Source organism: Oncorhynchus clarkii, chromosome 11 (assembly GCF_045791955.1).
Source record: "Oncorhynchus clarkii lewisi isolate Uvic-CL-2024 chromosome 11, UVic_Ocla_1.0, whole genome shotgun sequence".
Classification (NCBI taxonomy): Eukaryota; Metazoa; Chordata; class Actinopteri; order Salmoniformes; family Salmonidae; genus Oncorhynchus; species Oncorhynchus clarkii.
The window spans coordinates 32,384,877-32,412,450 of record NC_092157.1 but is presented as its reverse complement, the minus strand read 5'-3'; the positions used below and the strand labels follow the sequence as shown (position 1 = coordinate 32,412,450).

Here is a 27,574-nt window from a genome sequence, read left to right as displayed (position 1 = left end):
CATGAAACTACACGTGACAATATTTGAGCTAGACAAAAAACTCCAGAAAAACACGAGACAATATCCCAAGAACATCCCAAACTTGTCCTCGGCGACATCCCTGGAACAAACTAGGAGCTAGACAAAACCTCCAGGGGACCATGATACAACATTCCGAGAACGTCATTGCCCTTATGGAAAAAACATGTGATTTCATGTATGAAATCGTGTTGTTTCACATGTTGTCACGTGTAGTTTCACATGTTGCTTCACGTGTTGTCACATAAGATCACATTTGATCACTTGAAATTCATGTGGTTTTTCCGTAAGGGTGAGGACCATGTTAGGATCCCAAAAATATTAGAATGAACAATAGGCTTATGTTTTGGCATGAATCGCCTTCATCAGAGCCTTGAGTAGGAAAAGTGTGGGAGGCACCTATATATCAGACAAAACGCACGCTCAAATTAAGAATAGGTAAACACAAAACAGCTAACTGCATCAAAAATATGGACTATACGATCGTGTGGCATTGAGTGAATGCCAATCATGGCTCAGCCTCAACCTTGAAATTCTGGGGAATTGAGAAAGTTTCTCTTTACTCCAGAGGGGGCAATATTGTGAGGAAATTGTTACAGGGAGAGGCACTTTGGATTGACAGCTCAGATTGCGTCAAGCCAAATGGTCTGAATGAACAGCTCTCTTTCTCATCTTTTTTTGTAAATCTGTTATTCTTTGTTTATTTCTGTCTTTTGTTATTCAAGTGGAATGTATGTGTAGGAACCTTGAATGATGATCTTACTTTTGTTTGAATAACCTGTCTAGTTTGCTACTACTACTGACGGTATTGACATAACTGACATGACGAGCATGACACTCCCCTGCGAGGGTATATAGGTGACACCAAACATAAACCTATTGCTTGCTTGTCCCGTCAATAAATCGGATTTATGCAGAAACAGAGTGCTCCTTTTCTGTATTCTCCCACATAGTCACCAGTTGAAGTATCCTGGGGTAAGGAATGTTTTGGGGATTTTCAAGTCCCTCAGTCAAGCACCTGATCTCCCCTTTTTCATTTGAGCTGGGCTGAAGCGCGTTTGGGTATAGGGTACCAGAGTGTAACTAGCCCCCCCCATAAGAATAATGTCTAATTGCTGACACAAAAAAAAACAACGTTTGGAAAAAAATATGGTATGTGGATGAAGGTCATGCTTAGGCGAATAAACTGTAAAGGGAAATAAATGGCTACAGTTTACACTTTTATTTTAGCTATTTCATGAAATGTTGCTTTTTGAAAAGGGGCGTTTTTTTTAAAGTACCGTGGTAAATGCCCCGCCCCCGGGGGCCAGTTACCCCAGTAAAAGATTATGGCATAGGGTGTCATACAAGTGATTTGGAATTGATAGTTTTGGATACTGCTTTAAAGCAAATTTCTGCTGCATTAGTAAAGATGTGATCAATACATGTTGATGATTTCATTCCTGTGCTGTTTGTATTGATATTTGCTTGCTAAGCATAGCCACTTCATTCCTATATTTCTCTGCTAGCAAACAATTGCCGCATTGGAACTCTGGATTGTCAATATTGTCCTGGACAAGAGTGTAATAAACACAGCTTCTACAGCGCTGGAAAAGTTTGTTAGCTATTCCAGGTGAAGCGGGCGCCATTGCAACCTAGCTAGCTAGCTAGCTGGCTAGTTGGTAGCAGGTGTTGACACAAACAATTATAAAACAAAGAAAATTATAAAACAAAGTAAAACTTCGTAAACAACAGGCCGAAGCAACATGACGAGGCGCAGGAGGTATCCAAGTTTGTTATCATCATCCTTATGACCTAGACATACTGTCATATTGCCATTGTTATATTTTCATATTACTTTCTTTGTTTATTCTACATACCCATAGGCTGACATCTGTCAGATCATCTGCCAAATCTGACTCAAATCAAAACCTTTTGTTCAGAAGGCCAAACTAACTGAAAGTTGCGATCCAAAAGATTATAACAAGCACATTTTTAAGAAAAATAAACATGCCACTAGCTCGTGTTCCATCCAATTGGTGACAGATTTTCATCCATATATTTTAAAATCAGCGTATGCGCCATTTCCCACCATTGGTGTTTTCACCAAACAGACTTGCTGCGGATAAAAATCAGTGCGTGATGACATAGTGCACACAAACTTTACTTTTTCGCTTAAGTTTCCATGTACCTAATAAAACTCCAAAGTTCAGTGTGTTTCCAACTCATTTTCAACTACCGATAGTTTTGTATGGTCTGGGGCTGTTTTTACCCCCCACAAGAAAGCTATTCAACACATTTTGCCATGAGGCTGAGAGAAAATGTTGCTTTTGTAAAGAGAAAAATATGCAGTTTTGTAATTGATCTCAAGCTATTCTACACATTTGGCAATGAGGCAGAGAGAATTTTGTATTTTTAAAGTTAATTTCAGGCAATTGTACACATGCTATGGGGCAGAGAGGAACATTTGTGTAATTTAGCTTGCTTCATCAGGGATTAGGCTTTCTGGAAAGAGCTTGACATAGGCAAGTAGCCATTTTTTTATTCACAACTCGTCCTGGTAAAGTTGTCAGTCTGACTACTATCATTACTACTATAGATGTCAAACAAATCCAACAATATTTGTATATAGGTATCTAATTTATCCCCTGAAAGTTAGCTTGTTAGCTGTAGCTAGCCAATTTGACGTGGTCCATACCCTTTGATTCAAAATGGATTAAATATTTTTTGCCACCCATCTACACACAATACCCCATAACGACAAAGTGAAAACATGTTTTTAGACATTTCTGCAAATTTATTGAAGATTAAATGCAGAAATATCTCTTTTACATAAGTATTCACATCCCTGAGTCAATACTTTGAAGAAGCACCTTTGGCAGCGATTACAGCTGAGTATCTTTCTTGGGAAGTCTCTAAGAGCATTCCACACCTCTATTGTGCATAATTTGCCAACTATTCTTTTCAAAATTCTTCAACCATTTTCAGGTCTTGCCATTCATTTTCAAGCAGATTTAAGTCAAATCTGTAACTCGGCCACTCAGAAACACTCACTTTCTTCTTGGTGAGCAACTCCAATGTAGATTTGGCCTTGTGTTTTAGGTTATTGTCCTGCTGAAAGGCGAGTTCATCTCCCAGTCTCTGATGGAAAGCAGACTGAACCAAGTTTTCCTCTAGAATTTTGCCTGTGCTTAGCTCCATTCAATATTTTTTTTTTATCCTGAAAAACTCCCCAGTCCTTAACGATTAGAAACATTTGCATGATACAGCCACGACTATGTTTGAAAATTGGGGTGGCAGGTAGCCTAGTGGTTAGAGCATAGGGTCAGTAGCCGAAAGGTTTCTGGGTTGAATCCCTGAGCAGACAAGGTGAAAATCTGTCATTCTGCCCCTGAACAAAGCAGCTAACTCACTGTTCCCTGGTAGGTTGTCATTATACATAAAAATGTGTTCTTAACTGACTTGCCTAGTTAATTCAGGTGAAAATAAACAAATATGGAGAGTGGTACTCAAAACTGTAACTCGTATTGAATTTTTCACAAAAATAACATTATATTCAGAACAAAAAGTTAATTGCCTTACCAAATTTTTGGCAATATTAATTTTGTGCCTTGTTGCCAAATGAATGCATGTGTTTGATAAAAAAAAAAAATTCTGTACAGGTTTCCTTCTTTTCACTCTGTCAATTAGGTTAGTACTGTGGAGTAACTACAATGTTAGTCCATCCTCAGTTTTCTCCTATCACAGCCATTAAATGCTATAGCTGTTTTAAAGTTACCATTGGCCTCATGGTGAAATCCCTGAGTGGTTTCCTTCCACTGCAGGAACTGACTGACCTAGGAAGGATGTCTGTATCTTTGTAGTGATTGGGTGTATTGATACACCATCCAAGGTGTAAATAATAACTGAAAGGGATAGTCAATGTCTGCTTTTCTTTTACCCATCTACGAATAGGTGCCCTTCTTTGTGAGGCATTAGAAAACCTCCCTGGTCTTTGTGGTTGAATCTGTATTTGAAATTCACTGCTCGACTGAGGAACCTTACTGATCATTGTATGTGTGGGGTACAGGGATGAGGTAGTCATTCAAAAATAATGTTAAAAACCTCTACAGGATCGGTGTCCCCCCCTGTTGGACTGTTGAGCTAATGTGCGCTAATGTGATTAGCATGACGTTGTAAGTAACAAGGACATTTCCCAGGACATAGACTTGTCTTATATGGACAGAAAGCTTCAATTCTTGTAATCTAACAGCACTGTCAAATGTACAGTAGCTATTAACAGGGGAAAAATACCATGCTATTGTTTGAGGAGAGTGCACAAAAAAATAACTTTTATAGCATCATGGCAACTGGTTTGATACATTAATATACTTACATTCAGTAATCTTGCTCTGATTTGTCATCCTGAGGGTCTCTGAGATAAAATGTAGCATAGTTCTGTTTGACAAAATCTATTTTTATACTTAACGTAGGAACTGGGTTCTACAGTTTGAACCTCTGCTGTGTCTGCCCCCCCCCCCCCCACACACCATCTAGATGTGTGAAGGTTAGTGTCTTTTCTGTAGGGAAGCTAAGTATTGATCATTTATGACATTCCTGAGAGTGTAAAAACCTACATTTGTTTATTACCATATACATTTTGTATGTTCTCTATAGTTATGTACTTGACAATGTATCAATTGACCAATTCGGCACATTTGGGCAGACTTGATATCACATTAAGTAATGCAATGGTTCATTGGATCGGTCTAAAACTTTGCACATACACTGCTGCCGTCTAGTGGCCTCAATCTAAATTGCGCCTAGAATCCAAAGTTATATAATGGCTTTTCTCTTGCATTTCAAAGATGATGTATTATCTTTTACCAGATCTAATGTGTTATATTCTCCTACATTAATTTCACATTTCTACAAACTTCAAAGTGTTTCCTTCAAATGGTATCAAGAATATGCATATCATTGCTTCAGGTTCTGAGCTACAGGCAGTTAGACTTATCATTTTAGGCTAAATCTGAAAAGATTTGTCCAATCCTACACTATTATTACACACAGAGTTAGTCCATACAATTTATTAAGTGACTTGTTAAGCACATTTTCACTCCTAAACTTGATTTAGGATTGACATAACAAAGGGGTTGAATACTTATTGACTTCAAAAAACATAATTCCACTTTGACATTATGAATCCATAAAACAATCTTTCTGTAACACAACAAAACGTGGAAAAAGTCAAGGGGTGTAAATACCTTCTGAAGGCACAGTATCTAGCCTATCATGTCTTTCAGCGGCCATCGTGATTAAACACTCTTAAAACAATGTTGAAATGGGGATGTTAGCTAACTTAGTACATTACATACCACCAACTGGACAACTTTTCTAGCTACCAGTAGCTAGCAAAGTAAACATTATCAACAGTAGGCTAGCCAACATGGGAATATGCACCCTTAGGCTGCTTGACAGGCAGAGCCCAAAAGGTTGAAAATTCACCTATACCACTCATACTTGTCAGGTACTTTTACTTTATGTCACTCAAATATCCAATTTATGGTGGCCAAAATGTTGAGATATCTTGAGGCTAACCTCATATATCTGAAATGACACGATGAATGAGCTGAATGTGCGCAATTGTTTTGCATGGATAATCGGAAATTTCAAACATTCTTTATTGCCTTATTGTGACATTGTATTGATGGTGTGAAAATGGCAGGCATATTGATCAGGGAGAAATCCAAACCACTCTAAACGGTAGTAGAGACATAATACTGATTTTACTTATGCAGGGAAATAAAACAAAGGTATGAGATACTTCAAAAATTGTGTAACAGAATCATTGTCAACCTAAAATATTGTCATACAATCATAAATGCAGTTTATATGGGTTTTACACACATTTTCTATATAAATAGCCTCTAACATACACTACATGACCAAAGGTATGTGGACACCTGCTCATTGAACATCTCATTTCAAAATCATGGGCATTAGTATGGAGTTGGTCCTCCCTATGCTGCTATAACAACCTCTCTTCTGAAAAGGCTTTCCACTACATGTTGGAACATTGCTGCGGGGACTTGCTTCTATTCAGCCACCAGATCATTAGTGAGGTCGGGCACTGATGTTGGGCGATTAGGCCTGGCCTGCAGTCTGCGTTCCAATTATTATTATTTTTTTCAAATTTATTTAACAAGGTAGGCAAGTTGAGAACAAGTTCTCATTTACAATTGGGACCTGGCCAAGATAAAGCAAAGCAGTTTGACACATACAACAACACAGTTACACATGGAGTAAAACAAACATACAGTCAATAATACAGTAGAAAAATAAGTCTATATACAATGTGAGGAAGTGAGGTGAGATAAGGGAGGTAAAGGCAAAAAAGGCCATGGTGGCGAAGTAAATACAATATAGCAAGTAAAACACTGGAATGGTTGATTTGCAGTGGAAGAATGTGCAAAGTAGAGATAGAAATAATGGGGTGCAAAGGAGCAAAATAAATAAATAAATACAGTAGGGGAAGAGGCTAAATTAGCTAAATTATAGATGGGCTATGTACAGGTGCAGTAGAGAGATAAGGAGATAAGTGTTTCCAGTTTCAGATATTTTTGCAGTTCGTTCCAGTCATTGGCAGCAGAGAACTGGAAGGAGAGGTGGCCAAAGGAAGAATTGGTTTTGGGGGAGACCAGAGAGATATACCTGCTGGAGCGCGTGCTACAGGTGGGTGCTGCTATGGTGACCAGCGAGCTGAGATTAGGGGGGACTTTACCTAGCAGGGTCTTGTAGATGACCTGGAGCCAGTGGGTTTGGCGACGAGTATGAAGCGAGGGTCAGCCAGCGAGAGCGTACAGGTCGCAGTGGTGGGTAGTATATGGGGCTTTGGTGACAAAACGGATGGCACTGTGATAGACTGCATAAAATTTATTGAGTAGGGTATTGGAGGCTATTTTGTAAATAACATCGCTGAAGTCAAGGATTGGTAGGATGGTCAGTTTTACAAGGGTATGTTTGGCAGCATGAGTGAAGGATGCTTTGTTGCGAAATAGGAAGTCAATTCTAGATTTAACTTTGGATTGGAGATGTTTGATGTGAGTCTGGATGGAGAGTTGACAGTCTAACCAGACACCTAGGTATTTGTAGTTGTCCACATATTCTAAGTCAGAGCCGTCCAGAGTAGTGATGTTGGACAGGCGGGCAGGTGCAGGCAGCGATCGGTTGAAGAGCATGTATTTAATTTGACTTGTATTTAAGAGCAATTGGAGGCCACGGAAGGAGAGTTGTATGGCATTGAAGCTCGTCTGGAGGGTTGTTAACACAGTGTCCAAAGAAGGGCCAGAAGTATACAGAAGGGTGTCGTCTGCTTAGAGCTGGATCAGAGACTCACCAGCAGCAAGAGTGACATCATTGATGTATACAGAGAAGAGAGTCGGTCCAAGAATTGAACCCTGTGGCACCCCCATAGAGACTGCCAGAGGCCCGGACAACAGACCCTCCGATTTGACACTCTGAACTCTATCAGAGAAGTAGTTGGTGAACCAGGCGAGGCAATCATTTGAGAAACCAAGGCTGTTGAGTCTGCCGATGAGGATGTGGTGATTGACAGAGTCAAAAGCCTTGGCCAGGTCAATGAATACGGCTGCACAGTATTGTTTCTTATCGATGGCGGTTAAGATATCGTTTAGGATCTTGAGCGTGGCTGAGGTGCACCCATGACCAGATTGCATAGCGGAGATGGTATGGTGGGATTTGAAATGGTTTGTAATCTGTTTGTTGACTTGGCTTTCGAAGACTTTAGAATGGCAGGGTAGGATAGATATAGGTCTGTAGCAGTTTGGGTCAAGAGTGTCCCCCCCTTTGAAGAGGGGGATGACCGCAGCTGCTTTCCAATCTTTGGGAATCTCAGACGACACAAAAGAGAGGTTGAACAGGCTAGTAATAGGGGTGGCAACACTTTCGGCAGATAATTTTAGAAAGAAAGGGTCCAGATTGTCTAGCCCGGCTGATTTGTAGGGGTCCAGATTTTGCAGCTCTTTCAGAACATCAGCTGACTGGATTTGGAAGAAGGAGAAATGGGGAAGGCTTGGGTGAGCTGCTGTGGGGGGGTGCAGTGCTGTTGACCGGGGTAGGGGTAGCCAGATGGAAAGCATGGCCAGCCGTAGAAAATTGCTTATTGAAATTCTCAATTATAGTGGATTTATTGGTGGTGACAGTGGGCAGCTGGGAGGAGGTGTTCTTATTCTCCATGGACTTTGCAGTGTCCCAGAACTTTTTAGAGTTTGTGTTGCAGAAAGCAAATTTCTGCTTGAAAAAGCTAGCCTTGGCTTTTCTAACTGCCTGTGTATGTTGGTTTCTAGCTTCCCTGAAAAGTTGCATATCACAGGGGCTGTTCAATGCTTATGCAGAGCGCCATAGAATGTTTTTGTGTTGGTTAAGGGCAGTCAGGTCTGGAGAGAACCAAGGGCTATATCTGTTCCTGGTTCTACATTTCTTGAATGGGGCATGCTTATTTAAGATGGTGAGGAAGGCACTTAAAAAAAATAATCAGGCATCCTCTACTGACGGGATGAGATCAATATCCTTCCAGGTCGATTAGAAAGGCCTGCTCACTGAAGTGTTTCAGGGAGCGTTTGACAGTGATGAGTGGAGGTCGTATGACCGCTGACCCATTACGGATACAGGCAATGAGGCAGTGATCGCTGAGATCTTGGTTGAAATCAACAGAGGTGTATTTAGAGGGCAAGTTGGTTAGGATGATATCTATGAGGGTGCCCGTGTTTACGGCTTTGGGGTGGTACCTGGTAGGTTCATTGATAATTTGTGTGAGATTGAGGGCATCAAGTTGAGATTGTAGGATGGCTGGGGTGTTAAGCATGTTCGAGTTTAGGTCGCCTAGCAGCACGAGCTCTGAAGATAGATGGGGGGCAATCAGTTCACATATGGTGTCCAGAGCACAGCTGAGGGCAGAGGGTGGTCTATAGCAGGCGGCAACGGTGAGAGACTTGTTTTTAGAGAGGTGGATTTTTAAAAGTAGAAGTTCAAATTGTTTGGGTACAGACCTGGATAGTAGGACAGAACTCTGCAGGCTATCTTTGCAGTAGATTGCAACACCGCCCCCTTTGGTCGTTCTATCTTGTCTGAAAATGTTGGAGTTAGGGATGAAAATTTCAGAATTTTTGGTGTTCTTCCTAAGGCATGATTCAGACACGGCTAGAACATCCGGGTTGGCAGAGTGTGCTAAAGCAGTGAATAAAACAAACTTAGGGAGGAGGCTTTTAATGTTAACATGCATGAAACCAATGCTTTTACGGTTACAGAAGTCATTAAAAGAGAGCGCTTGGGGAATAGGAGTGGAGCTAGGCACTGCAGGGCCTGGGTTCACTTCTACATCACCAGAGGAACTTAGGAGGAGTAATATAAGGGTACGGCTAAAAGCTATGAGAATTGGTCGTCTAGAACGTCTGGAACAGAGAGTAAAAGGAGGTTTCTGGGGGCAATAAAATAGCTTCAAGGTATAATGTACAGACAAAGGTATGGTAGGATGTGAATACAGTGGAGGTAAACCTAGGCATTGAGTGATGTGGAGAGAGATATTGTCTCTAGAAACATCATTGAAACCAGGTGATGTCATCGTATGTGTGGGTGGTGGAACTGAAAGGTTGGATAAGGTTTAGTGAGCAGGGCTAGAGGCTCTACACTGAAATAATCCAATAAACACTAACCAGAACATCAATGGACAAGGTATATTGACATTAAGGACATGCTTAGTCGAGTGATCATAAGGGTCCAGTGAGTAGTGCGGTTGGTTGGGGTCACGGCGATTTAGACAGCTAGCCGGGCCTTCGGTAGCAAGCTAGCATAGGATGGAGGTCTGTTTTTAGCCACCTCGTGCGTTTCCGTCGGTAGATTAGTGGGGTTCCGTGTGGTAGAGGGGATCAATCCTATTGGCAAAATAGATATAGTTATAGTGACCCAAGAAAAATTGTCCGATAGACCTATTCAGATAGCAGCCGATAAGACAGCTAACGATTAGCGGGCCGCAGATGGGCGTTCAGGTAACGTCGCGACGGTGTGGCCAGTTGGATAACTCCCTCGGTCAGATAACAAATCAAATTTATTTATATAGCCCTTCGTACATCAGCTGATATCTCAAAGTGCTGTACAGAAACACAGCCTAAAACTTAAACAGCAAGCAATGCAGGTGTATAAGCACGGTGGCTAGGAAAAACTCCCTAGAAAGGCCAAAACCTAGGAAGAAACCTAGAGAGGAACCAGGCTATGTGGGGTGGCCAGTCCTCTTCTGGCTGTGCCGGGTGGAGATTATAACAGAACATGGCCAAGATGTTCAAATGTTCATAAATGACCAGCATGGTCGAATAATAATAAGGCAGAACAGTTTAAACTGGAGCAGCAGCACGGTCAGGTGGACTGGGGACAGCAAGGAGTCATCATGTCAGGTATTCCTGGGGCATGGTCCTAGGGCTCAGGTCCTCCGAGAGAGAGAAAGAAAGAGAGAATTAGAGAGAGCATATGTGGGATAGCCAGTCCTCTTCTGGCTGTGCCGGGTGGAGATTATAACAGAACATGGCCAAGATGTTCAAATGTTCATACATGACCAGCATGGTCGAATAATAATAAGGCAGAACAGTTTAAACTGGAGCAGCAGCACGGTCAGGTGGACTGGGGACAGCAAGGAGTCATCATGTCAGGTATTCCTGGGGCATGGTCCTAGGGCTCAGGTCCTCCGAGAGAGAGAAAGAAAGAGAGAATTAGAGAGAGCATACGTGGGATGGCCAGTCCTCTTCTGGCTGTGCCGGGTGGAGATTATAACAGAACATGGCCAAGATGTTCAAATGTTCATAAATGACCAGCATGGTCGAATAATAATAAGGCAGAACAGTTGAAACTGGAGCAGCAGCACGGCCAGGTGGACTGGGGACAGCAAGGAGTCATCATGTCAGGTAGTCCTGGGGCATGGTCCTACGGCTCAGGTCTTCCGAGAGAGAGAAAGAAAGAGAGAAGGAGAGAATGCACACTTAGATTCAAACAGGACACCGAATAGGACAGGAGAAGTACTCCAGATATAACAAACTGACCCTAGCCCCCCGACACATAAACTACTGCAGCATAAATACTGGAGGCTGAGACAGGAGGGGTCAGGAGACACTGTGGCCCCATCCGAGGACACCCCCGGACAGGGCCAAACAGGAAGGATATAACCCCACCCACTTTGCCAAAGCACAGCCCCCTCACCACTAGAGGGATATCTTCAACCACCAACTTACCATCCTGAGACAAGGCTGAGTATAGTCCACAAAGACCTCCGCCACGGCACAACCCAGGGGGGGGGGGACCCAGGGGGGGGGGGACCCAGACAAGATGACCACATCAGTGACGTCGGTAGTCCAGTCGTGAAGGCCCGGTGGGGCTCCGCATCGGCAGTAAAACGGGTCCGGATAGGTGATTGTAGCCCAGGAGTGGCTGATGGAACTCTTCAGCTGTCCAGCTCCGGAATAATTGATGTTTGCTCCGGGATCGACGTAAGCCAATAGTCACACGGATAGCAGCTAGCTAGCTGCGAGATCCAGGTGTAAATGTCCAGAGTTTGCGGTTGAAATCCGGGCATATGGAGAGAAAAATAGGTCCGGTATGTTCTGGTCTGAGTCGCGTTGTACAAAACTGGCGATAGATCTTCGAGCTAAAGAATAGCTGATGACCACAAACCGTGGTTAGCTGAATAATAACGTTAGCCAGTAAACTGGCTAGCTTCTGGTTAGTTTCTGGGTAGCTTCTATTGTGGATTTCAGATATGAGGTAAGTAATGCTTTTTTTTTTTTTATTGGTGAGACGGGTTGCAGGAGAGTGTTTTGAAGTAGAGTATTTGGAAAATAAAAGATATAAAAGATATAAAAGACATGCGAAGAAAGGTGTAAATATATATATATATATACGGGACACGACAAGACGAGGACAAAGGACGTCTGACTGCTATGCCATCTTGGGATAATTAATCCCAAAGGTGTTTGATGGGGTTGATGTCAGGGCTCTGTGCAGGCCAGTCAAGTTCTTTCACACCAACCTCCACAAACCATTTCTGTATGGGCCTCACTTTGTGCACTGTGGCATTGTCATGCTGATACAGGAAAGGGCCTCCCCCAAACTGTTGCCACAAAGTTGGAAGCACAGTCCTCCTAGAATGTAATTTTATGCTGTAGCGTTAAGATTTCCCTTCACTGAATCTAATGAGCCTAGCCCAAACCATGAAAAACAGCCCCAGACCATTATTCCTCCTCCTCCAAACTTTACAGTTGGCACTATGCATTAGGGCAGGTAGCATTCCCCCAGATCCATCCGTCGGACTTCCAGATGGTGAAGTGTGATTCATCACTCCAGAGAACGCGTTTCCACTGCTCCAGAGTCCAATGGCGGCGAGCTTTACACCACTCCAGCCGACGCTTGCATTGAGCATTGTGCGGCTGCTCAGCCATGGAAACCCATTTCATGAAGCTGCAGACAAACAGTTATTGTGCTGATGCTGCATCCAGCGGGAGTTTGAAACTCAGTAGTGAGTGTTGCAAATAAGGACAGATTTTTTTTAAAAACATGTTTGGAATCATTCCTCTAAAACTGTCTGGCTGGCTAGCTAACACATTTTTCAAATGCATTATTTTACACTATCTGCCATGTTCACCACCCTGTGAAGTTCATCATAACTTAATTTCATCTGTAGCCTAATAAACTCAATGGTTTCCCAAGTCATAGTAGGGCAGGACCACACACCATATCATCGAATGACTCCAAGTTTACTTCGATATGGTGGTTATTATATCAATATTTGTGCATAAGGACATTTCCACCGCCATTTCTCTCATAGGAGGACGCATACTCAGGGAAGAAGGAGTAGCAACTTGGAGCCTTCTTTCCCTGTGTTGATGTGTATTGATCTTTTTGTGCCACTAGCGGCTACATTGAGTTCACTCAGGTCACATGGAGAAAGGAAGGAGGATGCACACCCAGAGAGGAAGGAGCAGCAACTTGGAGGAGCAATCTTCAACTGTGTTGATGTGTAGTGAGCTGTGTAGTGAGCTGTGTGTGCCCCTAGCGGCTGCATTGGCTTCACTCAGGTCACACGGAGTAAGGAGGACGTGTGCAGCACAGTAGGTTGGTGGCACCTTAATTGGGGAGAACAGGCTTGTGGTAAGGACTGTAGCGGTATTAGTGAATGGTATCAAATACATCAAACGTATTGGTTTCCAGGTGTTTGTTCCCATTCCATTTGCTCCATTCTGGCCATTATTATGAGCCGTCCTCCCCTCAACAGCCTCCCGTGGTGTGCAGGGAAGAAGCGGGAGGCAGGTAGGGAGGAAGGAGGAGCATGCAGGGATTTCTATATTAGGTAAAAACTTTGTATAACCTCACTCTATCCATCCATTCTCGCCCCTTCAACCCCTCTTTATCCATTCTTGTACTTTTACTTTTCATTCAATTATCTTTTCATTTGTGTTCCCAGACTCCTTTTGTTTCTGTAGCTGTGCTGTTATAGTGCAGAAGTTTTGGTTATTGGCTTAATGAGATATTAACCCCACTGCATGTTTCTCTTTTCTTCTCTTTTCTCATCCCCACTGCACGGGGGGTTCTGAGCCCCTCTATCTAGCTGTAGCATCCATCTGTCTGAAGTCAACCTCTAGCTGCCTGGTTAGGTGTTCCCTAGCCATAGTTCCGCTTTTGGACTTTCCTGCACTGGTCCTTTTCTCCCCTGATCATACCTCTAGTCTCCAAGATGAAGATGACCGCCATTTACAATGTAAGAACATTAAAATGTTAAATCAGTCGTGATAAGCAGGGGCGTATCTTTCACTGGGGACGGGAGGGACAAGTCACCCCAAAATTCTGAAATAGCATTTTTGTCCTCCCCAGTTTTATCATTGGAATGTGATACAAAACGAGGCAACGGTATGCTTTAGGACCATGCAGACTCCTACAAGTGGTCGGGTAGGCTGTTTGGAGTGTTCATCCGACTGGAAGAAAAAAAAAGTATGTTTCCCCCTCTAAAACCAAAGTTGCGCCCCTGGTGAAAAGTATAGCTTGTGCTATTCCAATTATTTATTGAAGGTTTAACATTGTTATATGAGGTCTATGTTCTCTGCCTTTTACCTAATTTAATTAAGGAAGACAGATTGAGCAGGACCAAGTTTATAGCCCCTTCCATGTTTCTTTTGCATTATTCAAAAATGTCCATAGGAACACTTTTAGTTATTCAAAGTTATTAGTTATTAAAAAGGTTGTAGTGTGAGGTGTAACATAACATGTTCCTCTTGTAGGAAACATGGTTAACTATACCTTACACTGCTGAATCACATTGTAGTCATTACTGTTCAAAACATCTTCATTTTGGTCCTCTTCTTCCCTGTGAGTGGGATGTGTTGTGTTGGGTGAGCTGCCCGTGTCCACTCTCTATGACAACACAGAGGACACTCTTTGGTTCAAACACAACTTTATTAACATATGCTGTATAATCAAAACAGGTCCTGAACGGAGGTCATCATGGGAGGTTCACAAGCCTTACACAGGGAACACAGAGATAAAAGGGTCTTTCTTTATAAAAAAATACTGTAAAACACTTTAATAACATTACTGGAACTATCGCTGATGCCTTTGCTGCCTGTGTTTAGTACATTCACTTGGCTTTACATCAAAGCCTTTGTAATGTTTGAGCATAAAATAAATGGATGATTGTAGCAGAGGAAAATGGGTACAAGTTTTACAATAGGTCAGCCTAAATCATAAGGAAATCAGAAAAATCACACATTGAGGAACATGGTTACTGATAGGCAGAACGTGAGGCGCTCATGAAAGTGATCTTGTATAAGCTGCAAGTCTGATGTCATATTGCTTTCCTTGGCAGAGTCATCTCCATCTCCCATCTACACATGTCATGTGCAGTAATAAGACAACATAAGATATTACAATGTTTCCATTACAAAAGCAGCATTCGTTTAAAAACTTGGGAGCTATAAAAAAGTTTTCAGTTCTCACATTAACACCACTGTCAAACATAAAAGCCACACAAAGGAAGCAGTCACAAATGGAAATCAGCTGGATAGACAGTCAATCGAATTAGCTGTCGTTGTCCCATCCTCTACCCAGTGTGGGATTGGAGAAGTTTGATGTAATAAGCCCCTCCCCTTCCATGGCTCTCACTGATGCTGGTGTTGCACTGTGGACTTCTATCTCCACTTACACAGCCGTTTCTGTGACATCATCTGCTGCGATTTTTAATAAAAGAGAATGTTTGCTTGTCAGGGTTAGCTGTCCATGGTCTCTCTTGACCATAAATGTCCAAGACAGATCCAATAAGTATTGGGAGGGTTTCTTTAAGAGTGCAGCATCCAAGCAGAGGCTGGTTTCGGGTGACGAGGATGTGGTTTGAGAGGCAAAGGAAGGTCCTTCCATCAAATGATTAGGCAGAGTCAGTTCTTAGCTCAGCGACAACGGAAGATAGAGGAAGCACAATAAACAGGAGACCTAGATCCCAGTTGCCCTGGGCATTTAGAAAACGTCCTTCACGGTATGGGTCGGATCGAGCTGATGTGAAAGGCGTGAAACATGCACTTGTCAATGGGGAGAAAAAAAATGTATTTCTTCTACATGAGCAAATGGCTTCCTGGGTCAGGCTGTACAGAACATCGAGAAAAAGAAAAAAAACAAGGATAAATGAGGAAATAAGAAACAGGATAGATGAAGGGGGAGGAGGTTGTGTAGGCGTAGAAGTTTGGCATGGGTGTGCCTAGACACAAAGAGCTCTAGGGAACCTGCCGACGGGGAGAGAACAAGGCAGTGTCAATCATGGCTCTATTTAGACACAAATCCAAAATGTAACCCCCATGCACAGACAAAAGTATATATATGTAAGACTGAGGCCCATCGGTGCACTAGAAGAGTATAAGCAGGTAGTAACATTACTATAGTAACATGATCCCACCTGTCCTCAGTGAATCCATCCATCTCCTCTTCATCATCCAGCTCCATGTCCAACTCGTTGTCCAGACAACCGCAGCCATACCCACTCAAGACACTGTGGAAATAAAGCAGAAAAACCATGCCTCATTAATCAATCATACAGGTACATGTGGTTGCTCTGGTTGACAGATTGTTTGTGGAGTTGACCTGGTAGTCCCCTTTCCTGGCCTTTTGTCCTCCTGGTAATGGATAACAGTCACACACACATCATGAGATCAGACAGGCTTTGGGTTGTGAACAAGCTGCCTCGGGCACGTCAAGCCCAATCAACTCCTGCTGCTGTGCTGGTTTGGTGTGAGCAATTCAGATTTATCCAATTTTAGAACATACACAGTGGACCATAGAAAGTCATCCACAGGCCAGAAACTGTTTCGGACTGGCTGTAGAACTAACAAACTCATATGTGTGTCGTCACAGATTGCATTGATAATGGAGTCAGACTGAAGCCCGCTGTGGCTGCTCACCTGACGGAGCGACAGGTGAAGAATACAATCCTCTTCAGCTTCTTGTTGTAGAAGAAGTAGTTGAAGGACCAGAGGCTGCCTTCCTCCCCAAAGGGGTCTGAGTCCAGGTCAGGGTTGTAGCTGAGGACAAATAGGGACATTATAAATATACTACATATACCGGCGACAAACACAACTAGCAGCATATACATTTACGCTCACGCGTTAGTCATTTAGCAGACGCTCTTATCCAGAACGACTTACAGTAGTGAATGCATGCATTTTTTTACTGGTCCACCGTGATAATGGAATACACAACCCTGACGTTGCAAGCGCCATGCTCTACCAACTGAGCCACGCGGGACCACCATATCTCCCACGCACACCTGTAAATGTCACTATCCTGCAGGCAAATTTCCTGGTCGATGGAGTTCCACAGCTCAGGCCCCAGGGAGTTGAACTCCACCCCAACTGATGAGTACAGGCTGCTGCTCACTGCATTCGCCACCTGGAGGAGACACGGCACACCATCGTTAGGACCACTTATTCTCCTCACAGATGTGTGGACCTGTCAAACTCAAATCCTGTGGAGGGCCGAGTGTCTGCACTTGATTGATCATTTAAGGTTATTGTGATAAATCAGGTTATAATTAAGGAAATTGCTTCGTCACCTGGTGGTTTAGGTCGTCATTATACACAAAATGAAATAAAACAAAACCAGCAGACATGGTCCTGCAGGAATTGAGTTTGACACATCTATCTTACAGCCTGTGATATTCCATAAGCCCCTTGTAGAAAACTCACTACCTTCCCCTTATGTGTATGGCTTTGTAACAATGTGCTTCCGGGACTTGCATGGGATGATTCAACGTATCTGTATATGAGTATCTGGGCAATTCTGAAATTAGGCATGAATGACCGCCCAATTAGATTGGTTTTAAGTCATTCTAAAGTGGTGTAATCATGAGAGGAGCAGAGGCAGTGCTACTGACCCAGTTGAGGCTGGGCTCACGGCTAAACTCGTGGGCCCGGGCTGCGCTGAAGTCGTAGTCGGGCCTGAACGACTCGTTAAGCGTGGTGATGAGGTAGAACAAGGTCTTCCTGCAACACTTGTCACTCAGAGGGTTTTGGGCGTCCTCACTGCTCTTCCCCAGTCTGCACAAAACAAGTGAGATGAGTAGAGAGAGAGGGAGAGAGTTCAGTAATTTGGTTGGGAAGTTACAATTAATTATCTAGGGCACAGACATATTTTTCACCTAGTCGGCTCAGGGATTTGAACCAGTGACCTTATGGTTACTAGACCAATGCTCTTAACCGCTAGCCTACCTGCCACCCCCTTAGTGTGCCACATAAGAGACTAATACTGTGACACAACACCAGTATCAATGCATTAGTGCACACCATAGCAAAACATTCTGCAATGGAAAACAGGCAGTCCCTCCCTGTTTGCTTCCGTTTCATTCCTAGTGTGATTTCCGTGTGATGTAAACATTGATAAGGGGTGTGGCTGTGGTACTTACTGGGATGGGCTGGTGGCGCTGGACTGGGGGGGCGAGAGGGCCTCTAGGACATGTGGCTCCCCCTCCTGGCAAAATTGCTTAAACATGTGCTTGTCATCACCAGCCATCTTGCAGGAGTAGCTCTCGATCCTATAGAGACAGATAAAAATCCCAGAGTTAACTTTTGTCAAGTGGACATCCATTTAGCTACTGACTAAGGAGGACATGGGTATTGTATCAAACTAGTCATGTCCCGTATTCAATACTCAGGGGTCATGCTAACGCAGGATTTTGCCTCCCTAACCCGGACGACGCTAGGCCAATTGTGTGTCGCCCCATGGACCTCCCGGTCGCGGCCGGTTACGACAGAGCCTTGGCGCGAACCCAGGGACTCTGGGTGCAGTACAGCGCCCTTAACCACTGCGCCACCCGGGAGGCCTCACAAACAATATCTTGTTGAGTTTTGAAAATGCAGATCTAAAATGGACAAATTTTGTGCTTCAGTTGCAATTCTACACTCGGATGAAATATCTTTGCTTTCGCCACTGGATCACCAGACAGCGCTCTGACTGTTGTGAAGGCTACTTTTCTCTGGTGCTTTCCTCCAGCTGTGTAGTTCTCCGGTAGCAAGTTAAAATGCAAGACTAACATCAAGCAAAACATTAGGAAATGTAGCTAGCTACAGTTGAAGTCAGAAGTTTACATACACCTAGTTTGGAGTCATTAAAAATAGTTTTTCAACCACTCCACAAATTTCTTGTTAACAAACAAAAATAGTTTTGGCATGTCGGTTAGGACATCTACTTTGTGCTTAACACAAGTAATTTTTCACAGACAGATTATTTCACTTATAATTCACTGTATCACAATTTCAGTGGGTCAGAAGTTGACTGTGCCTTTAAACAGCTTGGAAAATTCCAGAAAATGATGTCATGGCTTTAGAAGCTTCTGATAGGCAATTGGAGGTGTAACTGTGGATGTATTTCAAGACCTAAGTCATTTTCTTTGTAATGTTTATTTTCTGTCCTAGTAAAGTTGTTTTTTTGCGGACTAAAACCTCCGTCTCTGTGTCAATCTCTGCACGCTCAACCCAACGGTTTACCACATCGTTTTAAAATCATCAATAGCCTCATCCTTGAGCAGTTTCATTCCTGTCCTACAGCTCAATTCAGAAGGACGACTGTATCTTTTAGGTTTCTGGGTGGTTTAATACGTAAGGCGGGGATCGACAACGCTAGTCCTCCTGTCTGGGACAAGTAACATCTTTTAAAATAAATTCAGATAAGAAGAATATACTGTAGATTTAAGCAGTCCGAATGGAAAAGTAGAAATGTAAAACACAGAAATCACAATATCAAACAATTCCTCCGATCAGAATTTAATCAGAGGCCAACACTGGAATAATATTAAAATCTGTTTCATGTAGCCTACATAAATAAATTTAAAAAAGTACATGTCAGAGTGAAGGTGATATGCATATTGGCTACAGCCTCATGTCCAAACCGATGCTGACATGACAGAGGCGCCCGGAAAATGTAGCCAAACTTTAATGAGAGTTTGAATTACATAAATATAGGCGAAACACCAGTCATGTTTGACTAACATAATGAAGGATAATTAACAACAGATCAAACGGTCACAAGACCAGAGAGAGAAGTACAGTGCCTGTTGTGCACCGCAACATCACCTACCTTGAATCTGAGCTGAGGCGGTCAACATTTGAAAACTATTTAACCATAAAACTGAATTGTTTAAAACCTGGACATTGTATGTTATTTTATGAAGTATGTCTTGTTTCAAAGTAGCCTAGCCAAAATACGACCACTGAAATGAAGGAATTATTTTATTAAACACTTAATATGCCATTAAAAACCAGCATTTCTCATGTTCTATTGGCTTTCAAATCAACGTTCTTTAATTGTCCTACAGCCAAACGCATAATACTAGTCATATTAGTAACCCATGCTAGTTGATGCATCTTTAGATCTCCCCTTTCTTCATTTCTAATGGATACTTTCATCTCTGTCACATGAAACCACTTGTGCGTGAGGTGCACTTTTGAGAAAGGTGTTTTCCCTGCTAATTGCATTTTGGAACATTCGCATGTAGCCAACAGCCATGTGCGCATTGTTGAGTTTATAATATGAAGAAATAAAACTTCAACATTTTAAGCTAAACGGTCTGACCTGTTGCATCAGCCTCAATGCTTTTTAATTAGTTTTTTTTTATACAAGTGACTTGTGCTATTGGACAAGTAAAAGAAAAGGACAAGTGGCAAAAAAAAAGTGACGTCAAGCCATGCACAACGCACAGCATAATTAACTAGACCATGCTTAAAGATATATTCAATGTCTGATTTGTTATTGTTAACCATCTACAAATCACTGTCCTTTTTTTTAACGAGGCCTTCGAAAAGCTCCCTGGTCTTTGTAGTCGAATCTGTGCTTGAAATGCAATACTTGGCTGAGGGGAGAGAGGAAGGGTTAGTAATTTTAAAAAGAATGTCAACCCCTATAACTTCACACAGAGTGAGTCCATGTAACTTTGTGATTTGTTTAGCAACATTTTACTCCTGAACTAATTTAGGCTTGCCTAAACAAAGGGGCTGAATACTAGTTATTAAATGTTTTATCATTAAAAAAAGGTCACTTCCCCCCCACTTTGACATAATATTTTGTGCATTGTTGACAAACAATGACAATTACATCTATTTTAATCCCACTTTGTAACACAATAAAATGTGAAGAAAATCCAAGAGGTCTAAATACTTTCGCAAGGCACTGTACGTCTCGTGTTCTGTATTTATTGCTTTGAACAAGTATCTGTGTCTGTGTCTCTGTTTCACTGTGTTCTATTTGAGGGGTATGGGTGGAATGCAGACGGAGTGGAGCAGAGTCCAGTCGTGTGTTTATTTTCCCCTCACCCCCAGTTATGTAAGAGCAGGGGTTGTGCAACCCAAAATCTGTCTCAGAGACACAATGTGGCCCAGTCTTATTATAGGAAGGAGCAAAGGTCACGGGGGTGGTGACGTGACTGGCCTACTTTTCATTAACAGACAAATAAAACAAATATTGAACAAACATGGACCATCTGAAATCCATAGAAAAGTTGACCTAAAAAGCTGAGCTAATAATCTGTGGATAATTAGGCCTAGTTGTGAATAAATGCACATAATTAGGCTATAAAGGATAGTTGTGGGTGTAGGCCTATTTGTAACAGACTTCCTGGTTCAATCAAATAAATACATTATCCAGAAACTGACATTCAAGGAAAAATATCACTGACAGAATTTGTGAACTTCCTCAAATTCATGTGCGAGTGTGTGCTCCGTTTATCATTAGTAATGGGTCTAGTTGAACTTTGTTAGGGTGGAAAGAAGCAGCCTCATTGGGTCACATGGTGCCAGCACGGCTCTTGCTGCCATTGTTGCCCATTCTAATTCAGTAAGCAGCAGTCTAAACACCAGCACTTGGTAGCTGTTTCAGTGCCTAGCTGTGTGTGTATGTGTCTCTATGCAAATGACTGCGTATAAATAGATAGTCATTGATCACGTGACACCATTCATTCCTATGTGTAGACTCAATAGCACATTTGAAGCAAAAAACATTTGTTAAGATGGCGTCCAATGGATACATAAAATTTGCAGTTTCAGCTACTCCAGGAAGTGACGTTGCAAGCTAGCTCAGGGCTGTGCCCTCTCACTGAGTATCTCAAGCTGAATGCTGACTGGCGTACTGACAGCTGCAATTAGCAATTAAAATGATCCTTATAACTTCTTCTGTGTGCGATATTTAAATAAATTGTTTAAAGAACATACATTTTGCGTAATAGAAGCAAATATTGGTACAATGATTGTCTTCCACAAAAATGACATATATACAGTTGAAGTCGGATGTTTACATACACTTAGTCATTACTCATTTTTCAACCACTCCACAAATGTCTTGTTAATTAACAAACAATAGTTTTGGCAAGTCAGTTAGGACATCTACTTTGTGCATGACAAGTAATTTTTTCCAACAATTATTTCACTTATAATTCACTGTATCACAATTCCAGTGGGTCAGAGGTTTACATACACTAAGTTTATTGTGCCTTTAAACAGCTTGGAAAATTCCAGAAAATGATGTCACGGCTTTAGAAGCTTCTGATAGACTAATTGACATCATTTGAGTCAATTGGAGGTGTACCTGTGGATGTATTTCAAGGCCTACCTTCAAACTCAGTGCTTCTTTGCTTGACATCATGGGAAAATCAAAAGAAATCAGCCAAGACCTCAGAAAAAAATTGTAGACCTCCACAAGTCTGGTTCATCCTTGGGAAAAAATTCAAAATGCCTGAAGGTACCATGTTATACCGCTCAGGAAGGAGACGCGTTCTGTATCCTAGAGATGAACGTACATTGGTGCGAAAAGCGCAAATCAATTGCAGAACAACAGCAAAGGACCTTGTGAAGATGCTGGAGGAAACAGATACAAAAGTATCAATATCCACAGTAAAACAAGTCCTATATAGACATAACCTGAAAGGCCGCTCAGCAAGGAAGAAGCCACTGCTCCAAAACCACCATAAAAAAGCCAGAATACGGTTTGGAACTGCACATGGGGACAAAGATAGTACTTTTTTCCCCCCATCTGGTCTGACAAAACAAAAATAGAACTGTTTGGCCATAATGACCATCGTTATGTTTGGAGGAAAAAGGGGGAGGCTTGGAAGCTGAAGAACACCATCCCAACCGTGAGGCACGGGAGTGGCAGCATCATGTTGTGGGGGTGCTTTGCTGCAGGAGGGACTGGTGCACTTCACAAAATAGATGGCATATTGAGGGAGGAAAATGATGTGGATATATTGAAGCAACATCTCAAGACATCAGTGAGGAAGTTAAAGCTTGGTTGCAAATAGGTTTTCCAAATGGACAATGACCCAAAGCATACTTCCAAAGTTGTGGCAAAATGGCTTAAGGACAACAAAGTCAAGGTATTGGAGTGGCCATCACAAAGCCCTAACGTCAATCCTATAGAAAATGTGTGGGTAGAACTGAAAAAGTGTGTGCGAGCAAGGAGGCCTACAAAACTGACTCAGTTACACCTGCTCTGTCAGGAGGAATGGGCCAAAATTCTCCCAACTTATTGTGGGAAGCTTGTGGAAGGCTACCTGAAACATTTGACCCAAGTTAAAGGCAATGCTACCGAAAACAAATTGAGTGTATGTAAACCTCTGACCCACTGGGAATGTGATGAAATTTCACATTCTGACATTTCACATTCTTAAAATAAAGTGGTGATCCTAACTGACCTAAAACAGGGCATTTTTACAAGGATTAAATGTCCGGAATTGTGAAAAACTGAGTCCAAATGTATTTGGCTAAGGTGTAAGCAAACTTCCGACTTCAACTAGAATAAGGCAATATACAACACAATATAGAAAAAGTAAAGGGGATTGAGAATGAGAAAAGGTAAATCTTTGCGTGTGTGTCTATATATATATATATATATATATATATATATACAGTGCCTTGCGAAAGTATTCGGCCCCCTTGAACTTTGCGACCTTTTGCCACATTTCAGGCTTCAAACATAAAGATATAAAACTGTATTTTTTTGTGAAGAATCAACAACAAGTGGGACACAATCATGAAGTGGAACGACATTTATTGGATATTTCAAACTTTTTAAACAAATCAAAAACTGAAAAATTGGGCGTGCAAAATTATTCAGCGCCACCTTTTGCTGCGATTACAGCTGTAAGTCGCTTGGGGTATGTCTCTATCAGTTTTGCACATCGAGAGACTGAATTTTTTTCCCATTCCTTCTTGCAAAACAGCTCGAGCTCAGTGAGGTTGGATGGAGAGCATTTGTGAACAGCAGTTTTCAGTTCTTTCCACAGATTCTCGATTGGATTCAGGTCTGGACTTTGACTTGGCCATTCTAACACCTGGATATGTTTATTTTTGAACCATTCCATTGTAGATTTTGCTTTATGTTTTGGATCATTGTCTTGTTGGAAGACAAATCTCCGTCCCAGTCTCAGGTCTTTTGCAAACTCCATCAGGTTTTCTTCCAGAATGGTCCTGTATTTGGCTCCATCCATCTTCCCATCAATTTTAACCATCTTCCCTGTCCCTGCTGAAGAAAAGCAGGCCCAAACCATGATGCTGCCACCACCATGTTTGACAGTGGGGATGGTGTGTTCAGCTGTGTTGCTTTTACGCCAAACATAACGTTTTGCATTGTTGCCAAAAAGTTCAATTTTGGTTTCATCTGACCAGAGCACCTTCTTCCACATGTTTGGTGTGTCTCCCAGGTGGCTTGTGGCAAACTTTAAATGACACTTTTTATGGATATCTTTAAGAAATGGCTTTCTTCTTGCCACTCTTCAGATTTGTGCAATATACGACTGATTGTTGTCCCATGGACAGAGTCTCCCACCTCAGCTGTAGATCTCTGCAGTTCATCCAGAGTGATCATGGGCCTCTTGGCTGCATCTCTGATCAGTCTTCTCCTTGTATGAGCTGAAAGTTTAGAGGGACGGCCAGGTCTTGGTAGATTTGCAGTGGTCTGATACTCCTTCCATTTCAATATTATCGCTTGCACAGTGCTCCTTGGGATGTTTAAAGCTTGGGAAATCTTGTTGTATCCAAATCCGGCTTTAAACTTCTTCACAACAGTATCTCAGACCTGCCTGGTGTGTTCCTTGTTCTTCATGATGCTCTCTGCGCTTTTAACGGACCTCTGAGACTATCACAGTGCAGGTGCATTTATACGGAGACTTGATTACACACAGGTGGATTGTATTTATCATCATTAGTCATTTAGGTCAACATTGGATCATTCAGAGATCCTCACTGAACTTCTGGAGAGAGTTTGCTGCACTGAAAGTAAAGGGGCTGAATAATTTTGCACGCCCAATTTTTCAGTTTTTGATTTGTTAAAAAAGTTTGAAATATCCAATAAATGTCGTTCCACTTCATGATTGTGTCCCACTTGTTGTTGATTCTTCACAAAAAAATACAGTTTTATATCTTTATGTTTGAAGCCTGAAATGTGGCAAAAGGTTGCAAAGTTCAAGGGGGCCGAATACTTTCGCAAGGCACTGTATATATATATATATATATATATAGACACACACATGCAAAGATGTCCATTTTCTCATACTCAATCCCCTTTACCTTTTCTATATTGTGTTGTATATTGCCTTATTCTATAATGTTTTACATTGTTTTCCCCTCCTCAATCTAAACACAATACCCAAGAATGAAAAATTAAAACCTTTTTTTTTAAGAATATTTTTATTTATTTTATTAAACTGGAATATTACATTTATATAAGTGTTCAGACCCCTTGACTCAGTACTTTGTTGAAGCACCTTGGCAGTGATTACAGCCTCAAATCTTCTACGAAACCAGCTTGGCATAGCTGTATTTGGGGAGTTTCTTCCATTCTTCTCTGCAGACCCTCTCAAGCTCTGTCAGGTTGGATGGGGAGCGTCGCTGCACAGCTATTTTCAGGTCCCTCCAGAGATGTTAGATGGGGTTCAAGTCCGGGCTCTGGCTGGGCCACTCAAGGAAATTCAGAGACTTGTCCTGAAGCCACTGCTGCATTGTCTTAGCTTTGTGCTTAGGGTTGTTGTCCTGTTGGAAGATGAACCTTTGCCCCAGTCTGAGTTCCTGAGCACTCTGGAGCATGTTATCATCAAGGTTCTCTCTATACTTTGCTCTGTTCATCTTTGCCTCGATGCTGACTGGTCTCGCAGTCCCTGCCGCTGAAAAACATCCCCAAAGGATGATGTTGCCACCACCATGCTTCACCGTAGAGATGGTTTCTTCCAGACGTGACGTTTCGCATTCAGGCCAAACTGTTCAATCTTGGTTTCATCAGACCAGAGAATCTTGTTTCTCATGGTCTGAGTCTTTCTGTGCTTTTGGCAAACTCCAAGTGTGCTGTCATGTGCCTTTTACAGAGGAGTGGCTGCCGTCTGGCCACTCAACCATAAAGGCCTGATTGGTGGAGTGCTGGAGAGATGGTTGTCTTTCTGGAAGGTTCTCCCATCTCCACAAAGAAACTCTTCTGTCAGAGTGACCATCGGGTTCTTGGTCACCTCCCTGACCAAGGCCCTTCTCGACTGATTGCCAGTTTGGGCGGGCGGCCAGCTCTAGGAAGAGTCTTGGTGGTTCTAAATTTCTTCCATTTAAGAATGATGGAGCCTACTGTGTTCTTGGGAACCTTCAATGCTGCAGAAATGTTTTGGTACCCTTCTCCAGATCTGTGCCTCGGCACAATCCTGTCTCTGAGCTCTACGGACAATTCCTTCGACCTCATGGCTTGGTTTTTGCTCTGACATGCACTGTCAACTGTGGGACCTTATATAGACCGGTGTGTGCCTTCCCAAATCATGTCCAATCAATTGAATTTACCCCAGGTGGACAATCATGTTGTAAAAACATTTCAAGGATGGTCACTGGAAACAGGATGCTCAATTTCAAGTCTTATAGCAAAGGGTCTGAATACCTAACTAAATTAAGTTTTTTTATTTTTTTAAACATTTGCAAAAATTTCTAAAAACCTGTTTTCGCTTTGTCATTATGGGGTATTGTGTATAGATTGATGAGGAAAATGTTTCATTTAAACCATTTTAGAATAAGCCTATAACTTTACAATGTGAAAAAAGTCAAGGGGTCTGAATACTTTCCAAATGCACTGTAGAGTATATTAAAAAAAATGTAATTGCATAAGTATTCAGCTCCCTGAGTCCATACATGTTAGAAACACCTTTGGCAGCAATCATTACGGGTAAGTCTCTAAGAGCTTTGCACACCTGGATTGTGTAATAGTTGCCTATTATTCTTTTAGAAATTATTCAAGCTCTGTCAAGATGTTGGGGATCATGGCTAGAGATAAATGTTCAAGTCCTAACATAATATTTCAAGCAGATTTAAGTCAAAACTGTAACATCGCCACTTAGGAACATTCACTGTCTTCTTGGTAAGCAAATAATTTGGAACTTATAACCTCTATAGCCAGTTTCATGTCTCAAAAGTGAGTGAGAAGAAAATTCCCGGGATAGTATATGGTCTGCCTTTTGTTGCCTGTTGTGTATTATATTGTGATTGTCTTGTTTATATAAGACATTGATTGTTGTCTATATTAGGGGTACGTGAGACAAGGGAGATTTACAGTGCATTCAGAAAGTATTCAGACCCCTTCCCTTTTTTCCACATTTTGTTACGTTACAGCTTATTCTAAAATGGATGAAATAGATGTTTTCATCATCAATGTACACACAATACCCAATAACGACAAAGCAACAAAAAAAAAAAAAAAAAACAGAAATACCTTTTTTACATAAGTATTCAGATCCTTTGCTATGAGACTCAAAATTGAGCTCAGGTGCATCATGGTTCCATTGATCATCCTTGAGGTGTTTCTACAACTTGGGAGTCCACCTGTGGTATTCTCATATGCTGTAGCTTAGACCCTATTTTACATTTGAGGCTTTGTGTTGTGCTTGCCGTCAGTTGAGACACAACATGCTCATGTTTGGCTGATAAATGTATGAAAATGTGATTAACATTTACATTTTGACTTTCAAATGGTACCACAATATGGTTTGAGGTCCACACAGAGA

At 41.9% G+C, this 27,574-nt stretch overlaps 1 protein-coding gene across 6 annotated transcripts in view; it reads right to left on the bottom strand.

Moving 5' to 3' along the window:
- Positions 1–14,465: 14,465 nt before the first annotated feature.
- Positions 14,466–27,574, bottom strand: part of LOC139420436 (repressor of RNA polymerase III transcription MAF1 homolog) — a 39,887-nt gene continuing 26,778 nt past the window's right edge. For all 6 annotated transcript variants that reach the window (XM_071170570.1, XM_071170572.1, XM_071170574.1 and 3 more), the window contains exons 3-8: positions 17,972–18,100; positions 17,444–17,606; positions 16,838–16,959; positions 16,473–16,592; positions 15,971–16,063; positions 14,466–15,800 (exon numbers count right to left, since the gene is read on the bottom strand). In XM_071170570.1, coding sequence (XP_071026671.1) covers positions 15,776–15,800; positions 15,971–16,063; positions 16,473–16,592; positions 16,838–16,959; positions 17,444–17,606; positions 17,972–18,100 — 652 coding nt within the window. In that variant the 3' untranslated portion in view covers positions 14,466–15,775. The remainder of the gene's footprint in view (positions 15,801–15,970; positions 16,064–16,472; positions 16,593–16,837; positions 16,960–17,443; positions 17,607–17,971; positions 18,101–27,574) is intronic.